General features: G+C 43.9%; 3 protein-coding genes across 22 annotated transcripts in view; 1 reads left to right on the top strand and 2 right to left on the bottom strand.

The window, feature by feature from the left end:
- NUMB (NUMB endocytic adaptor protein) overlaps nt 1–10,178 on the top strand; it is a 195,533-nt gene extending 185,355 nt beyond the window's left edge. For 10 of the 17 annotated variants that reach the window (XM_030931551.1, XM_030931553.1, XM_030931549.1 and 7 more), the window contains 4 exons: nt 1,164–1,457; nt 3,020–3,166; nt 6,033–6,179; nt 8,105–10,178. In XM_030931551.1, coding sequence (XP_030787411.1) covers nt 1,164–1,457; nt 3,020–3,166; nt 6,033–6,179; nt 8,105–8,820 — 1,304 coding nt within the window. In that variant the 3' untranslated portion in view covers nt 8,821–10,178. The remainder of the gene's footprint in view (nt 1–1,163; nt 1,458–3,019; nt 3,167–6,032; nt 6,180–8,104) is intronic. The other 7 variants (XM_030931556.1, XM_030931554.1, XM_010355913.2 and 4 more) reach the window with 3 other exon arrangements.
- Nucleotides 1–15,004, bottom strand: part of LOC104656358 (nucleophosmin-like) — a 560,652-nt gene that overhangs the window by 259,916 nt on the left and 285,732 nt on the right. The gene's annotated exons all lie outside the window — the stretch shown is intronic.
- PAPLN (papilin, proteoglycan like sulfated glycoprotein) overlaps nt 10,618–15,004 on the bottom strand; it is a 38,951-nt gene continuing 34,564 nt past the window's right edge. The window contains exon 27 of the mRNA XM_030931544.1: nt 10,618–12,910. Coding sequence (XP_030787404.1) covers nt 12,741–12,910 — 170 coding nt within the window. The 3' untranslated portion in view covers nt 10,618–12,740. The remainder of the gene's footprint in view (nt 12,911–15,004) is intronic.

Raw genomic sequence — 15,004 nt, 5'->3', positions numbered from 1 at the left:
CATACATATTTTTATTTGAAATGAAATTATTGATAGTGATTTTTTTTCATTTCTTGTAAATATTTGCACCAGGAAGCCAAAGGGCGAAAACATCATGCTATCTATACTAGAAAATTTAACCCGTATTACTGTTATTTAATATGCTTTAGTGGTCTTCAGACTATTCACTAATTAAGCATGTTCTTTAATACCACCAATTAATATTCATTGTTATGTACAGCAACTGCAAAGAGATTGAGTCCCAAGATCTACAAAGGATTGTGAGAGTTGGTGGTTGAGATTTGTCACAATCAGAATGGGACTCAACTGGTACCCACAGTCTTATATTTAATCAAATTTAATCCAGTTCAAAATGTTACTACTGCATGCTTTTATTCAAATGAACCACAAATGCATGATTTAAAGACTGCTTTAGGTTGGGCGTGGTGGCTCACGCTTGTAATCCCAGCACTTTGGGAGGCCGAGGCAGGTGCATCACCTGAGGTCAGGAGTTCATGACCAGCCTGGCCAACATGATGAAACCTCGTGTCTATTAAAAATACAAAATTAGTTGGGTGTGGTGGCATGCACCTATAATCCCAGCTACTTGGGAGGCTGAGGCAGGAGAATCACTTGAACCTGGGAGGTGGAGGTTGCAGTGAGCCAAGATCATGCCATTGCACTCCAGCCTGGGCAAAAAGAGCGAAACTCCATCTCAAACAGTAAATAAATAAAGACTGTTATGTATGACATTCTTTGACACCTAATCAAAGATACATGGTTAAACTTATGCTTATTTAGACCTTTCTAATGCTGCAGTTCCCAAAGTTCTCCTCCCCTAACTCACAAGCATTGGAAATCATGAATCATTCTTTAAAAGACCACATATTAGGAATTCATAGGAACTGAGTTTTTAAGATCTTGTTCACAGTCTTAATTTATAAATCACTGAATGAGAATAAAAGATCTAACATTTCCTAGTAGATATGCTATGTGATATATGGTACATTACTAAGCCTTTTATCTGTCTGAAAAATGGATCTGAACCCTACTTCTAACTTATCTTTTAAGAGACATTAAGGAAATGGGTAAAAGGACCTAGAGGGCTTTCACATTTGTCAGCTCTGTAAACTCAAATTATTTGAAGACATTGCTAAGGTCTTCATTCTCTTTATTTTCTTGAGCTGAAACAGATAAGATAGTCGTTGGTTCATCAGTGGCCCCTGGCAACACTGCTCCATCCCCATCCTCTCCCACCTCTCCTACTTCTGATACCACGACCTCTCTGGAGATGAACAATCCTCATGCCATCCCACGCCGGCATGCTCCAATTGAACAGCTTGCTCGCCAAGGCTCTTTCCGAGGATTTCCTGCTCTTAGCCAGAAGATGTCACCCTTTAAACGCCAACTATCCCTACGCATCAATGAGTTGCCTTCCACTATGCAGAGGAAGACTGATTTCCCCATTAAAAATGCAGGTAATGTAGCATCTACCTGACTCACTGGGTACTCGAGCACTGAAGCATTCTCATCACTTCCCATGAAGACACAAATCCCATTAAACTAGGCATTCCTCTTTCCCTGAGGTTGGTTGATAGTTGTATCTTTTGTCATTTCCCATAGTGGGAAAACTAAGGTCCATGGAGGGGGATGTGAATCCATAATTTCTCTTCAACAAACAGGCATCAGAGCCATTGTGGAATTTCTAGCCTAAGCCTCAAGATTTGTGGTTTGTCTCGATGTAAGAGCATTCACTGCCTCTCAGCCAACCTGCTTCCAAACATCAAGGGTCTCAAGTTTCTATTCTTATTCTGCCATTTGGGACCCAGCAGGGAATTAATTAAAGAGGCCTTAGAAACACATAGCATTACCAGCAGAAGAAATGGATATGTGCTCATTGTCCTTCTGGCTGTTTGGCTCCATAGGGAGGAAACTCTAGACAGGTGTCTTGTGTACATCTAAGATCTGTTGTTCATCACAGACAGTGGACTTGTTCACAAATACTCATTACCTTTCAGAACTGTCCCACAGGCCTTCGTGTGGCCTCTGTACAGCTATGCCAGCCCCTATAGGTCTATCCTCATCATAAAATCTGTAGCTAAAGTATTAGATCTGGTCAGTGCTTTTGTTGGGCTCTATTTTACCTCGCTCTGAGACATGTCAAGCCATTGCTATAACAGAATATGAGGAAGCTGTCTCAATAGGCCATTCCTACTGATGGTATAAAAGTACAGAGTTAAGTTCATCTGACATATGAAACTAGGCCTAAAGAATAGTTGGACTAGATGATTACAGAGGGTCTTTTCAGCTCTCAGCTGAGGTACCTCATTTCAGCTCAGTCTCCTTCTAGGGCAGACAGGGAATAAAAACTATTATTCTCTTTACAGATGAGCAAACAGAGCTTTAGCACACATAATTAGCTTCTTTAGTGATACAAAAGTATCCTAGAGTCGGTATTAAGATTAAAGGCCCTAGCGTCCTACACCTCTGCTCACTTATTCATGTTATCATAGATCATATGCTTAGTACTAGAGACTTTGGAGAAAAATGAGATTGATGACATTATCATAGTTGTTACAGAGAAAAGCACTAAGCATTCACTAGTGTCCCAGACTTTAACGCATTTTCCTGACAGAATTACTAAAGGCTCCAGAACCTAATTCAGATCACAGCCTTGAGAACGTGTTGGAAGGCATACAGGTTGCATATGTCTTCTAGAAAGATCTGGCTAGCTAAACATCTTAGCACAAAAAGGACAGATTCCCAACAGTGTTATAAGAGGAGGAAATGAAGAAATAAGGGAGGAAGATGTGCCTTAGTACATTAATTGTTGACATTTTATACTTTCCCATCTGAAAAGCCAATGAAATTGTGGCCAGTAAATTTTTTGAAACTGGTTTTGTAGCCCCGCCGTACAGTTAATTGAGCCTTTTTTTCCATAAACAAGAGATACTGTATAAAATGCCAGCTTGCATCATACTGTCAAATTTCAGGATTATTCCATTTTTGTGTCTGGAGCCATTTTCTGTTTGCCTTGCAGTGCCAGAGGTAGAAGGGGAGGCAGAGAGCATCAGCTCCCTGTGCTCACAGATCACCAATGCCTTCAGCACACCTGAGGACCCCTTCTCATCTGCTCCGATGACCAAACCAGTGACAGTGGTGGCACCACAATCTCCTACCTTCCAAGGTTGGTGCCCTCTGACCTGCTCAGCTGTTCTCTTTACAACCAATACTTTTAGTACACTGCTCACTAACTGTAAGTTGGCATCCTGAGCTTCCCAACATCTGGTCAGACCCATTAATTTCTCTATTTGATGTCTTAGATTCATTGATTTCTCTATTCAACAATGTCTTTGTGCTTTGTTCCCCTTCCTGTTTTCTAAGATGTCTGTGTTTGTCATTCTGCATGTGCCCATCTTTCACCCCATTCTATAAGAAATTTCTATAGTCCCAACCTACTACTTTATTTCCCACTTGACTGTTAAGGATCAGCATACCCAGCCAGTTTCCCAAAAACAGTAGTCATCAGAATTGGTTCCAAGGTTATGCTTTCTTTAGTGTAGTGGTTCTCAATCAGGGGCAAAATTTGTCATTCACTGTCTGGAGACATTTTGGGGCTTTACAAGTCAGGGGTTGGGGGTGTTACTGGCATGTGGTTAGAGGCCAAGAATGCCACTAAACATCCTTCAGTGTAAAGGACAGCACCCACAACAAAGGATTATCCATCCCAAAATGTCAGTGGTGCCAAGGTTGAGAAGCCCTGGACTCACCTAGTCTCTGCCCTGTCAGAGAGGCTTATAAAGAAAAAGGCACTCCTTTGAGCTCTGTAGTTCATCTTCTATAACAAGTATCTTAAAATTTGCGTTTGTGGCATTGAAGAGTTAAAAGTTGTTTTCAGAGATACTAAATAGTGGATATTGACTTGGAGGTCAGCAAAGAATTTATGTAACTTAAATTACAGACTTGTAGAATTTCAGCTGCTATAATTGCTGTTTCTCCGTTTCTTTCGAAAGAGAGCTCAGAGAAAGTTTTACTCCGGAGATAGTGCCCTACTTCTACTGGAAGAACTGCACGCTTTTCCTCCAAGGGTCTTTTTCTTTTTCTTTTTAATAAACCTTCATAGTCATGTATACCAAATGACTTTTCATGTCATCTAACAAACATTTATAATACCAGTAGTAATAGGCACAATTTATTGAGCACTTACACATTGCTTGGCACATTGTGGTAGGTATTCATGCATTATTTCATTTAATCCCCACAACAACCCTGTGAGGTAGGTGTTACAGATGAAAAAAAAAAAAAAAAAAAAGAGGCTCAGAGAGAATAAGTAAATTGCCCAGATCATACAGACAGGATTTAAACTCAGGTCTTCCTGAATATAGTATCCATTACATTCTGCTGATTCTGCCTGCCTACAAGGCACTAAGTGCACACAATTGAATATTTCAGTTTCCTTTCCCTGCCTTTGAAAGGCTCCCAGTTTCTAGGTGAAAAAAAATTTTTTTTGCCAACAAAAAAGCAAAGGCAGTCTTTTAGACAAACCCTAGGTAAATAGTACCAACACCGGCCAGGCGCAGTGGCTCACGCCTATAATCCCAACACTTTGGGAGGCTGAGGCAGGCAGATCACCGGAGGTCAGGAGTTCAAGACCAGCCTAGCCAACATAATGAAACCCCGTCTCTACTGAAAATACAAAAGTTAGCTGGGCGTGGTGGCAGGCACCTGTAATCTCAGCTACTCGAGAATCGCTTGAACCTGGGAGCCAGAGGTTGCAGTGAGCCGAGATCATTGCACTCCAGCCTGGGTGACAAGAGCAAGACCCCATCTCAAATATATATATATAGTACCAACACCATAGGCATGGCTGTCCAGTCCTAAAAAGGACATAATTATATTGTAGGTCAGGGGAAGGTGCTTGTCTACACCATACTAAATGTTATTGGGAGTTGGGCTAAGGAGTAGAAACTAATATAGATATCTGGAATAAAAGGAACAAGCGTTTGCAGATTTTAATAAGGGGAGATGAGGAAAGAATAGTAGGTACTTTGTGATATTGTAAACATCACAGGGGGGAAAAACATCTTTGTAAAAAGTTGAAATTAATTCTGTAGCAAATTACAAATTTATCAAGCAAATGAAAACATACCAACTTTGATTTCTCATCTGTAATAGGGGGATAATACCAGACTCATGGGGTTTTCGAGAGAATTAAATGAAATGATGCATGTAAAATATTAGCTTAATGACTAGCACATAATAACGAATCATGTACACATTTTAACTTTTGAAAAGGAAACAAGGAGTAATTTTTTTTTTTTTTGAGATGGAGTCTTACTCTGTTGCCCAGGCTGGAGTGCAGTGGTGTGATCCCGGTTCACTGCAACCTCCGCCTCCCAGGTTCAAGTGATTCTCCTGCCTCAGCCTCCCTAGTAGCTAGGATTACAAGTGCACGCCGCCACGCCCAGCTAATTTTTGTATTTTTAGTAGAGACGGGGTTTCGCCATGCTAGCCAGGCTGGTCTCGAACTCCTGACCTCAGGTGATCCACCCACCTCAGCCTCCCAAAGTGCTGGAATTACAGGCGTGAGCCACCACGCCTGGCCTATTTTTAACCAGTATTATTGTTAACATAATTTGACCTTTTGGAAAAGTGAAGAAGAGGGAAATGCTGTACCTACTTCATTATGCCAAAGGCTAAGCTATATTTAGAATAGTTAGATATTTTTTGCTACTCCTAAGACAGAGCAGCTCTGTTCACCTTAATTTGAAATTGTTGTTGTAGGTTTCATTTCCCCTCTCCCCATGCACATATTTTCCTAGGACAGTCATTTGACTTTACTATACAACCATTTAAAAATTACAACCTCTAATTCCTTCTTTGCCTAATGGTATGTACATCCAATCTAAGATATCATGGTTTTCCCAAACATCAACTCTTCTCTCTCTCCATTCCACCAGTATTGTACATTCACTTGACTGACGCAGCTCCAAGGGATCACTTGTACACCCTGCATGAATTAACTCCATTGATGTTGTCTGCTCCCATTGTAGCTAATGGCACTGACTCAGCCTTCCATGTGCTTGCTGCTAAGCCAGCCCATACTGCTCTAGCACCCGTAGCAATGCCTGTGCGTGAAACCAACCCTTGGGCCCATGCCCCTGATGCTGCTAACAAGGAAATTGCAGCCACATGTTCGGGTAAGGTGGCCACAGATGGTGTTGAGGATTTCTGGGATCAGATAAGTGACCCTGGTTCTACAACTCAGCCAGTTAGCTGAGTGGGAACTAGGGAGGAATCCTTTCAGGAAACCTATGTTCCCTCCTGGAGATAAGCTGCTTACATAAGAAAGGATGGTGAAGGAGAACAAAAGAAATCAGACTGATAGTCATTAGGACTGTGGAACCAAACCATCCACAGAGCTTTTATAAAATACAGATTCCGGCTAGGCGTGGTGACTCATGCCTATAATCCCAGCACTTTGGGAGGCCGAGGTGGGTGGATCACGAGGTCAGGAGATTGAGACCATCCTGGCCAACATGGTGAAACCCTGTCTCTATTTAGCCAGGCGTGGTGGCATGCACGTATAGTCTAGTCCCAGCTACTTGAGGCTGAGGCAGGAGAATCACTTGAACCCAGGAGACGGAGGTTGCGGTAAGCCAAGATTGCGCCACTGCACTCCAGCCTGGGCGCCAGAGCAATACTCTGTCTCAAAAAAAGAAAAAAGAAAAAAAGCAGATTCCAGGGCCCCACCTCAGAAAATCCATCACTGGATTTGGTGATGTGCAGACATGCCTGTAGAAAGAGGAGGCCCTGCCTCCTACAATAGGAGGCCTACAAAAAGTGTTACAAAAAGCACTTCATTTTTGCTTTTTTGTGCCTTCTAGTTTTTCTGTAAAAAACATCTATTAATTATAATAACCAAAATTTTTTTTTTTTTTTTTTTTTTGGAGACAGAGTATTGTTCTGTCACCCAGGCTGGAGTGCAGTGGCACGATCTTGGCTCACTGCAACCTCCATCTCTAGGGTTCAAGCAACTCTCCTGCCTCAGCCTCCCGAGTAGCTGGGACTACAGGTGCATCCCACCATGCCCAACTAATTTTTGTACTTTTAGCAGAAATGGGGTTTCACCATGTTGGCCAGGCTGGTTTTGAACTCCTGACCTCGTGATCCACCCGCCTTGGCCTCTAAAAGTGCTGGGATTATAGGTGTGAGCCACCACGCCTGGCTTCAAAAGGTTTTAACATAGTAATAAAGGCAGTTCACCACAAAGACAACATATTTCTGGAAGCCAGGCAGGGGCCAGCAAGATATGGCCAGGTCACTCGTTATTTTCTTTTTGCTCTGTTAGAGCAGAAGATGAATTGCCTTGGGCCCTTTAGAGGATGTGCAAGCTAGGTTTTTTTTGTTTGTTCATTTTCTGAGACAGAGTCTTGCTCTGTCACCAGGCTGGAGTATATCGGTTCACTGCACCCTCTGCCTCTCAGGTTCAAGCAATTCTCTTGCCTCAGCCTCCTGAGTAGCTAGGACTACAGATACATATCACCACGCCCAGCTAATTTTTGTATTTTTAGTAGAGATGGGGTTTCATCATGTTGGCCAAGATAGTCTCGATCTCTTGACCTCAGGTTATCCGCCCACCTCGGCGTGCCTGGCTTTTTTTTTTTTTTTAAAGACAGAGTGCTCACTGTGTTGCCCAGGCCAGAGTGCAGTGGCACAGTCATAGCTCACTGCAGCCTCGAACTCTTGGGCTCAAGTAGTCCTCCTGCCTCAACCTCACAAGTATCCGGGATTACAGGTGCGAGCCACCACAACCAGCTAGTTTCTGTATTGTGGATGAGCCATACCAACAGGGAGGGGTTTCTGACATCAGTCAGCTGCCTTGGTTTAATGCATTTGAGCCATATCTAAACAGTGCTTCAGTGTGTCTGACACAGCAGCATGGTCTTGACAAGTTTTCTTCATCCTACCACAAAATCTCAGTTGGTAATAGACTTTCCTCCTACCTATCAAAACCACAAAATGTCCCATTGAGGTGACATGTTGTACATGTTAGGATCATTCAAATAAGGTGAGGAAAGATACCCCTAACTGATTCTTTTGTCTCTCATCTTGTTGGTTCCAGGGACCGAGTGGGGTCAATCTTCTGGTGCTGCCTCTCCAGGTCTCTTCCAGGCCGGTCATAGACGTACTCCCTCTGAGGCCGACCGATGGTTAGAAGAGGTGTCTAAGAGCGTCCGGGCTCAGCAGCCCCAGGCATCAGCTGCTCCTCTGCAGCCAGTTCTCCAGCCTCCTCCACCCACTGCCATCTCCCAGCCAGCACCACCTTTCCAAGGGAATGCATTCCTCACCTCTCAGCCTGTGCCAGTGGGTGTGGTCCCAGCCCTGCAGCCAGCCTTTGTCCCTGCCCAGTCCTATCCTGTGGCCAATGGAATGCCCTATCCAGCCCCTAATGTGCCTGTGGTGGGCATCACTCCCTCCCAGATGGTGGCCAACGTATTTGGCACTGCAGGCCACCCTCAGGCTGCCCACCCCCATCAGTCACCCAGCCTGGTCAGGCAGCAGACATTCCCTCACTACGAAGCAAGCATTGCTACCACCAGTCCCTTCTTTAAGCCTCCTGCTCAGCACCTCAACGGTTCTGCAGCTTTCAATGGTGTAGATGATGGCAGGTTGGCCTCAGCAGACAAGCATACAGAGGTTCCTACAGGCACCTGCCCGGTGGATCCTTTTGAAGCCCAGTGGGCTGCATTAGAAAACAAGTCCAAGCAGCGTACTAATCCCTCCCCTACCAACCCTTTCACCAGTGACTTACAGAAGACGTTTGAAATTGAACTTTAAGCAATCCCTATGGCTATGTATCTTGTCCATACCAGACAGGGAGCAGGGGATAGAGGTCAAAGGAGCAAAACAGACTTTGTCTCCTGATTAGTACTCTTTTCACTAATCCCAAAGGTCCCAAGGAACAAGTCCAGGTCCAGAGTACTGTGAGGGGTGATTTTGAAAGATGTGGGAAAAAGCATTCCTAGAGAAAAGCTGCCTTGCAATTAGGCTAAAGAAGTCAAGGAAATGTTGCTTTCTGTACTCCCTCTTCCCTCATCCCCTTACAAATCTCTGGCAACAGAGAGGCAAAGTATCTGAACAAGAATCTATATTCAAAGCACATGTACTGAAATATAAAACACAACAGGAAGCAAAGCAGTCTCCCTTTGTTTTTCAGGCCATTCACCTGCCTCCTGTCAGTAGTGGCCTGTATTAGAGATCAAGAAAGAACAGGGTGGTTTGTGCTCAGGCTAGGGAAGAGAGAGGCAAGCTATGCTGCCAGAATTCCCAGGAGGGCATATCAGCAACTGCCCAGCAGAGCTATATTTTGGGGGAGAAGTTGAGCTTCCATTTTGAGTAACAATAAATATATATATCAAAAGCCAAAATCTTTATTTTTATGCATTTAGAATATTTTAAATAGTTCTCAGATATTAAAAAGTTGTATGAGTTGTAAGTAATCTTGCCAAAGGTAAAGGGGTTAGTTGTAAGAAATTGTATATAAGATTGATTTATCATTGATGCCTACTGAAATAAAAAGAGGAAAGGCTGGAAGCTGCAGACAGGATCCCTAGCTTGTTTTCTATCCTTCATTGTAAGTAGCACATTGCAACAACAATCATCCTTATGACCAATACAGTCATTAGGTTGTAGTTTTTTTTTAAAATAAAGGAAAAGCAGTATTGTCCTGGTTTTAAACCTATGATGGAATTCTAATGTCATTATTTTAATGGAATCAATCTAAATATGCTCTATAGAGAATGTATCTTTTATATATTGCTGCAATTTCCTTATGTTAATCCTTTAACAGTAAGGTAACATGACATAATCATACCATAAGGGAACACAGGTTACCATATTGGTTTGTAATATGGGTCTTGGTGGGTTTTGTTTTATCCTTTAAATTTTGTTCCCATGAGTTTTGTGGGGACGGGGATTCTGGTTTTATTAGCTTTGTGTGTGTCCTCTTCCAAACCCCCTTTCGGTGAGAACATCCCCTTGACAGTTGCAGCCTCTTGACCTCGGATAACAATAAGAGAGCTCATCTCATTTTTACTTTTGAACGTTGGCCTTACAATCAAATGTAAGTTATATATATTTGTACTGATGAAAATTTATAATCTGCTTTAACAAAAATAAATGTTCGTGGTAGAAGCTTTTGCCCATGAAGGGCTATTCTTTCCCCTTTCCTTTGTTAGTAAATGAATTTACTTTTCATTCTTTTGGTCTTACTCTCTCTCCATTCTACTGCTGCTGCAAATCCCTAGTTTAGTGACTAGAAAAATACCCTTAAGATTCATATTTTCATTCATACTTTAAGTTAATCCTGAGTGTATCTCTAAAGTCAGATTCTTGCTGCTCAAAGTGTGGTCTGGAACAGCAGCATGGACTTCACCTAGGAGCTGGTTAGACATGCAGAGTCTCAGCGCCACCCCAGGACTGGGGCAGTGCTTCTCAACCTGGGCTATGCAATAGAATCACCTGAGGATACTGTTTTAAAATCCTAACGCCTGGCCTATATTCCAGACCAATTAAATCAAAATTTTAGTGGGGCAGGGCTCCCCCACGCCCAGGCTGTGTTTTGGATTTTTTTAAGCTTGCAATATGGTAGAAAGTTGAGAACCACTGGCCTAGAATGAGTTTTACCTCTAATCTTAGCCCACTATTCTGTGACTGGTTCTATTAGAACTAGTTAGCTGCTAGTTAACCTCAAACTTACCTTCTGACGTGTTTATACCAATAGGCCAAAATCTGGTTTAATTAAACTGGGGAGTCCAAGAAAGTGGCCTTTATTTTCCAATTTCTATAGCAAAACCAGCCATAAGTGAACATGGATGCTCTTCAGTATTTTTCCAGTGTTAAATGAAAAAAGACCTCTGCCCCAGCCCACATTTCCTTTGTTGAATGAGTAGTAGACTGAGAAGTATCACTCACCCATGACGTGGTTTGTCCCTTTTCCAGCCAGTGTGTTGGTAATAAAAGTCACCCACCAGAGCTTTGGTCCCTCTGATGGCTGTCTTTCCTGTGTCCAGGAATAACCTTTGCTACTAGGCAGTCCTCTGGAAAATTTGTAGACGGTTAAAGTGGAAAGGGACTTAGAAGCTCATAGAATCCATGCTTCTTGTTTTAGCATCAAGGAATTAGAGGTCCTGAGAGATGAAGAATGTTGTCTTCCAACTCAAACCATTTCTGAAACCATTTCCCTGTTACTGCATTGCCCACCACCCTTCCCCATTCGTATCCTCATCCTGCTAATGCTGTTTTTAATGACAATCTGATTTTTCTCTGGCAGCAAACATTTTGCTTCACAGATTCCTACTTAAGGAAGAGAGGGGCTCCTCATTGTCACTGTACAGAGCAGGCTGGTCAGCTTTATACAGGTGCAGATGAACCTTCACAGCCAGATTTGCATGCTGGCCTCAGGAGGGCTTCAAGGTTCAACATCTCGATGACGTAAGGAGCTTTTCCAGTTCTTTCATGCTCAGATAACAGTGCTAACTGCTGCTGTTTCATCAGAAATCCCTGTTTGAGGTCTTACGTCTATTCCATTTTACCAACAAGGGTTATGCTGTTCACCCTCTGCACCGGATTAGAGCTGACTGAGGCACTGCCTAGAAGGGTGAGAGACTAGAGCAATGAACCACGGCTGGTTCTAGCACACAATACTTCCCTGATACTGCAGGAGTTAGCATGCCCCTTAAAAAACAGGTGTTAACTTTGAAATCATTACATATCTCCCTGTCCAGCTTTAAATTAAGTGGAGCCCTGACAGCTAACTTTAAAACACACTGATGGGCCGGGCACAGTGGCTCATGCCTGTAATCCCAGCACTTTGAGAGGCCGAGACGGGTGGATCACCTGAGGTCAGGAGTTCAAGACCAGCCTGACCAACATGGAGAAACCCCATCTCTACTAAAAATACAAAATTAGCCAGGCATAGTGGCACATGCCTGTAATCCCAGCTACTCAGGAGGCTGAGGCAGGAGAATCTCTCGAACCCAGGAAGCACAGGTTGCGGTGAGCCAAGATCGCACCATTGTATTCCAGCCTGGGCAAGAAGAGTGAAACTCTGTCTCAAAAAAAAAATTAAAAAAAAAAAAAATGCACTGATGGCTGGGCATGGTGGCTCATGCCTGTAATCCCAGCACTTTGGGAGGCTGAGGTGGGCAGATCATCTGAGGTCAGAAGTTCGAGACCACCCTGGCCAACATGGTGAAACCCCCGTCTCTACTAAAAACACAAAAATTACCCAGGCGTGGTGGTAGGCATCTGTAATCCTAGCTACTCAGAAGGCTGACATAGGTGAATCACGAATCCAGGAGGCAGAGGTTGCAGTGAGCTGAGATTGCGCCATTGCACTCCAGCCTGGGCAACGAGAGTGAAACTCAGTCTCAAAAAACAAACAAATGCATTGAACTATTCCTGTGTAACAGAAATTATAAAGGGAAGCTATAAAGTAAAGGTTATTCTTATCCAGATTGCTCTTCTTGACAACAGCAGCCTGTGGTTATGTCAGAGATGTAAACACTGTTGAAGGCTAGAGGGAAGCTGGTACTGGCTACTGTTGAGGCTAAATACTGGGTGGGTTTTTGAAAGAGCCAACGTATTCCAGAAGATAACTCCCTTTGCCAGCCAGAGAGAGGAAGCCAAGAGTCCATCTTCCTTTCTCCCCAGCTCTATGAACTATTTTGGACTGGGGCTGGAACTAGCCTTCATCCCTACTGCCAGATGGGCTGAGCATGAGGCTGGAAACGTGAACAGCTGGCACAGCAGAAGCTGGAGTAATATTCGTTGCCACAGAGCTGGGCCTGTAGGATCAAATCACAGTTGGCCAGCTCTGGCTGGTCGATGCATTCCCTGCCAGGGTCCCTGGACTGGGCGGTGGGCGCTGCAGACCAACGGGGGAAAGAGAAGGTGGTGAGGAAGCTCTGTGTATGCTGAAAATTCTCACCTGCCATTTCATTTCCTCAAAGGAACACAGCATTATAACTGCCAGATTCAAAATGAAGTGCACTTACCCTGTAACCTTTTAACAACCATACGTACAAACTCTATGAGGGATGATGATTTCTACCTGTTTGTTGACCTCACTTCAACATGCAGTGGTCCTCCCGTTATTATTTGTGGCCTCAGCCCAGTGAACAGCTCTTCCCAGACTCCCAAATATTTATTGACTGGATGATTAAACATCTCTTGAAGTTAACTCCTTACTTTTGAGACCTGAATTACTAAATGACAACTGGTTTGGCCTCTGGATTGGGAGAGCAGGTAGGATCAGCCCCAAGTAAAATTTTGAGTTAGCAAGAGCTCTGTTATCTTTTCCCTTTCTCTGCTGGGTTCCTCCAACCATCAAAGTTTTGTCCCTTCAATATCACCCGCTTATCTTAGTCACCTGGGTCCTCATCATTCCAGTCTTTCACTTTCCCCAGAGGAAGCAATGCATATTAGACGAGGTAATAGGAAAACAGTCCTTTTAACGGTGGCTCTAATACTAGATTGAGAACAAAGCCCTTATTTTATCTCCCTCTGAATTTACTAGGAACATCTGTATCTCATAACTCCCTATTAAGGGTTTCATTCAGCTGGGTGTGATGGCTCATGCCTGTAATCCCAGCACTTTGCGAGGCCAAGGCGGGCAGATCACAAGGTCAGGAGTTTGAGACCACCCTGGTCAATATGGTGAAATCCCGTCTCTACTAAAAATGCAAAAATTAGCCAGGCATGGTGGTGTACCCCTGTATTCCCAGCTACTTGGGAGGCTGAGGCAAAAGAATTGCTTGAACCCCAGAGGCAGAGGTTGCAGTGAGCTGAGACCACACCACTGCACTCCAGCCCGGGTGACAGAGCAAGACTGCCTCTCAAAAAAAAAAAAAAAAAAAAAAGTTTCATTCTACTGCTTCATCTCTCTTCTGGAAGCAGTTCTTTTTTTTTTTTGAGACGGAGTCTCGCTCTGTCACCCAAGCTGGAGTGCTGTGGCCGGATCTCAGCTCACTGCAAGCTCCGCCTCCCGGGTTTAGGCCAACTCCTGCCTCAGCCTCGCGAGTAGCTGGGACTGCAGGCGCCGCCACCTCGCCCGGCTAGTTTTTTGTAGTTTTTAGTAGAGACGGGGTTTCACCGTGTTAGCCAGGATGGTCTCGATCCCCTGACCTCGTGATCCGCCCGCCTCGGCCTCCCAAAGTGCTGGGATTACAGGCTTGAGCCACCGCGCCCGGCCTGGAAGGAGTTCTTAAAACTCAGCTGACTTAGACCAGAGCAGTACCTTCCCTGAAGTCAGACCTCAGGCAGCCAGAGAAAGCTTATCTTTCTCCTCTCTCCCCTTGTTTCCTCACAAAATACTGCTAAAAGACTGTACCTAGCAGCAAACAACCTTACAAAGGTTTGGTATATTGGTATAACCAGAATATTACCTACCTAAGTTTACATAGATAACAAAGCCATTAATGCATATTGTTTCTAAAAATCTGTAACTTTGGTATCAACTCTGTCTGAGCTGGTACAGCCCACGACCTATCATAGAGGGAACTCAGCATAGTGATTAAGCACACCAGCTCTGGACCCAGACTGCCTGGGCTCAATCTGGGCTCTGCCACTTGCAAGCTGGGTAACTCTGGGCAAGTTGCTTAAGCCCTTTATGCACATTTCTTCATCTGAAATGGGACTAATAATAGCATCTACTTCACAGCGATGTTGAGAAGTCCTCCCAGTAGAGCTATGTCCCTTTTACCTCAGCCTATCTACCCCAAGGCCTCCTACCCTGGTGCTAACACTGAAATTCAATGTGCCACCCAACCACGAGTAGGGCAGGGTTAGGCAGCCTCACGCCGTGTGACCCAACAAAAAATGAACAGGTGAGAGCAGCCAGCAGAGGACCAGAGGAGAGTGGCCAGACCGAGGCCATGTCTGTCTCACCTGGGACACACATACCAGGTATCAGGCAAGTTTCTCTTTTTTTTTTTTTTTTTTTCCATATAATCCCATCTGG

Source organism: Rhinopithecus roxellana, chromosome 5 (assembly GCF_007565055.1).
Source record: "Rhinopithecus roxellana isolate Shanxi Qingling chromosome 5, ASM756505v1, whole genome shotgun sequence".
NCBI classification, from domain to species: domain Eukaryota; kingdom Metazoa; phylum Chordata; class Mammalia; order Primates; family Cercopithecidae; genus Rhinopithecus; species Rhinopithecus roxellana.
Note: the sequence above shows the minus strand (reverse complement) of the source record. Positions and strands in the feature narration are given on the sequence as shown.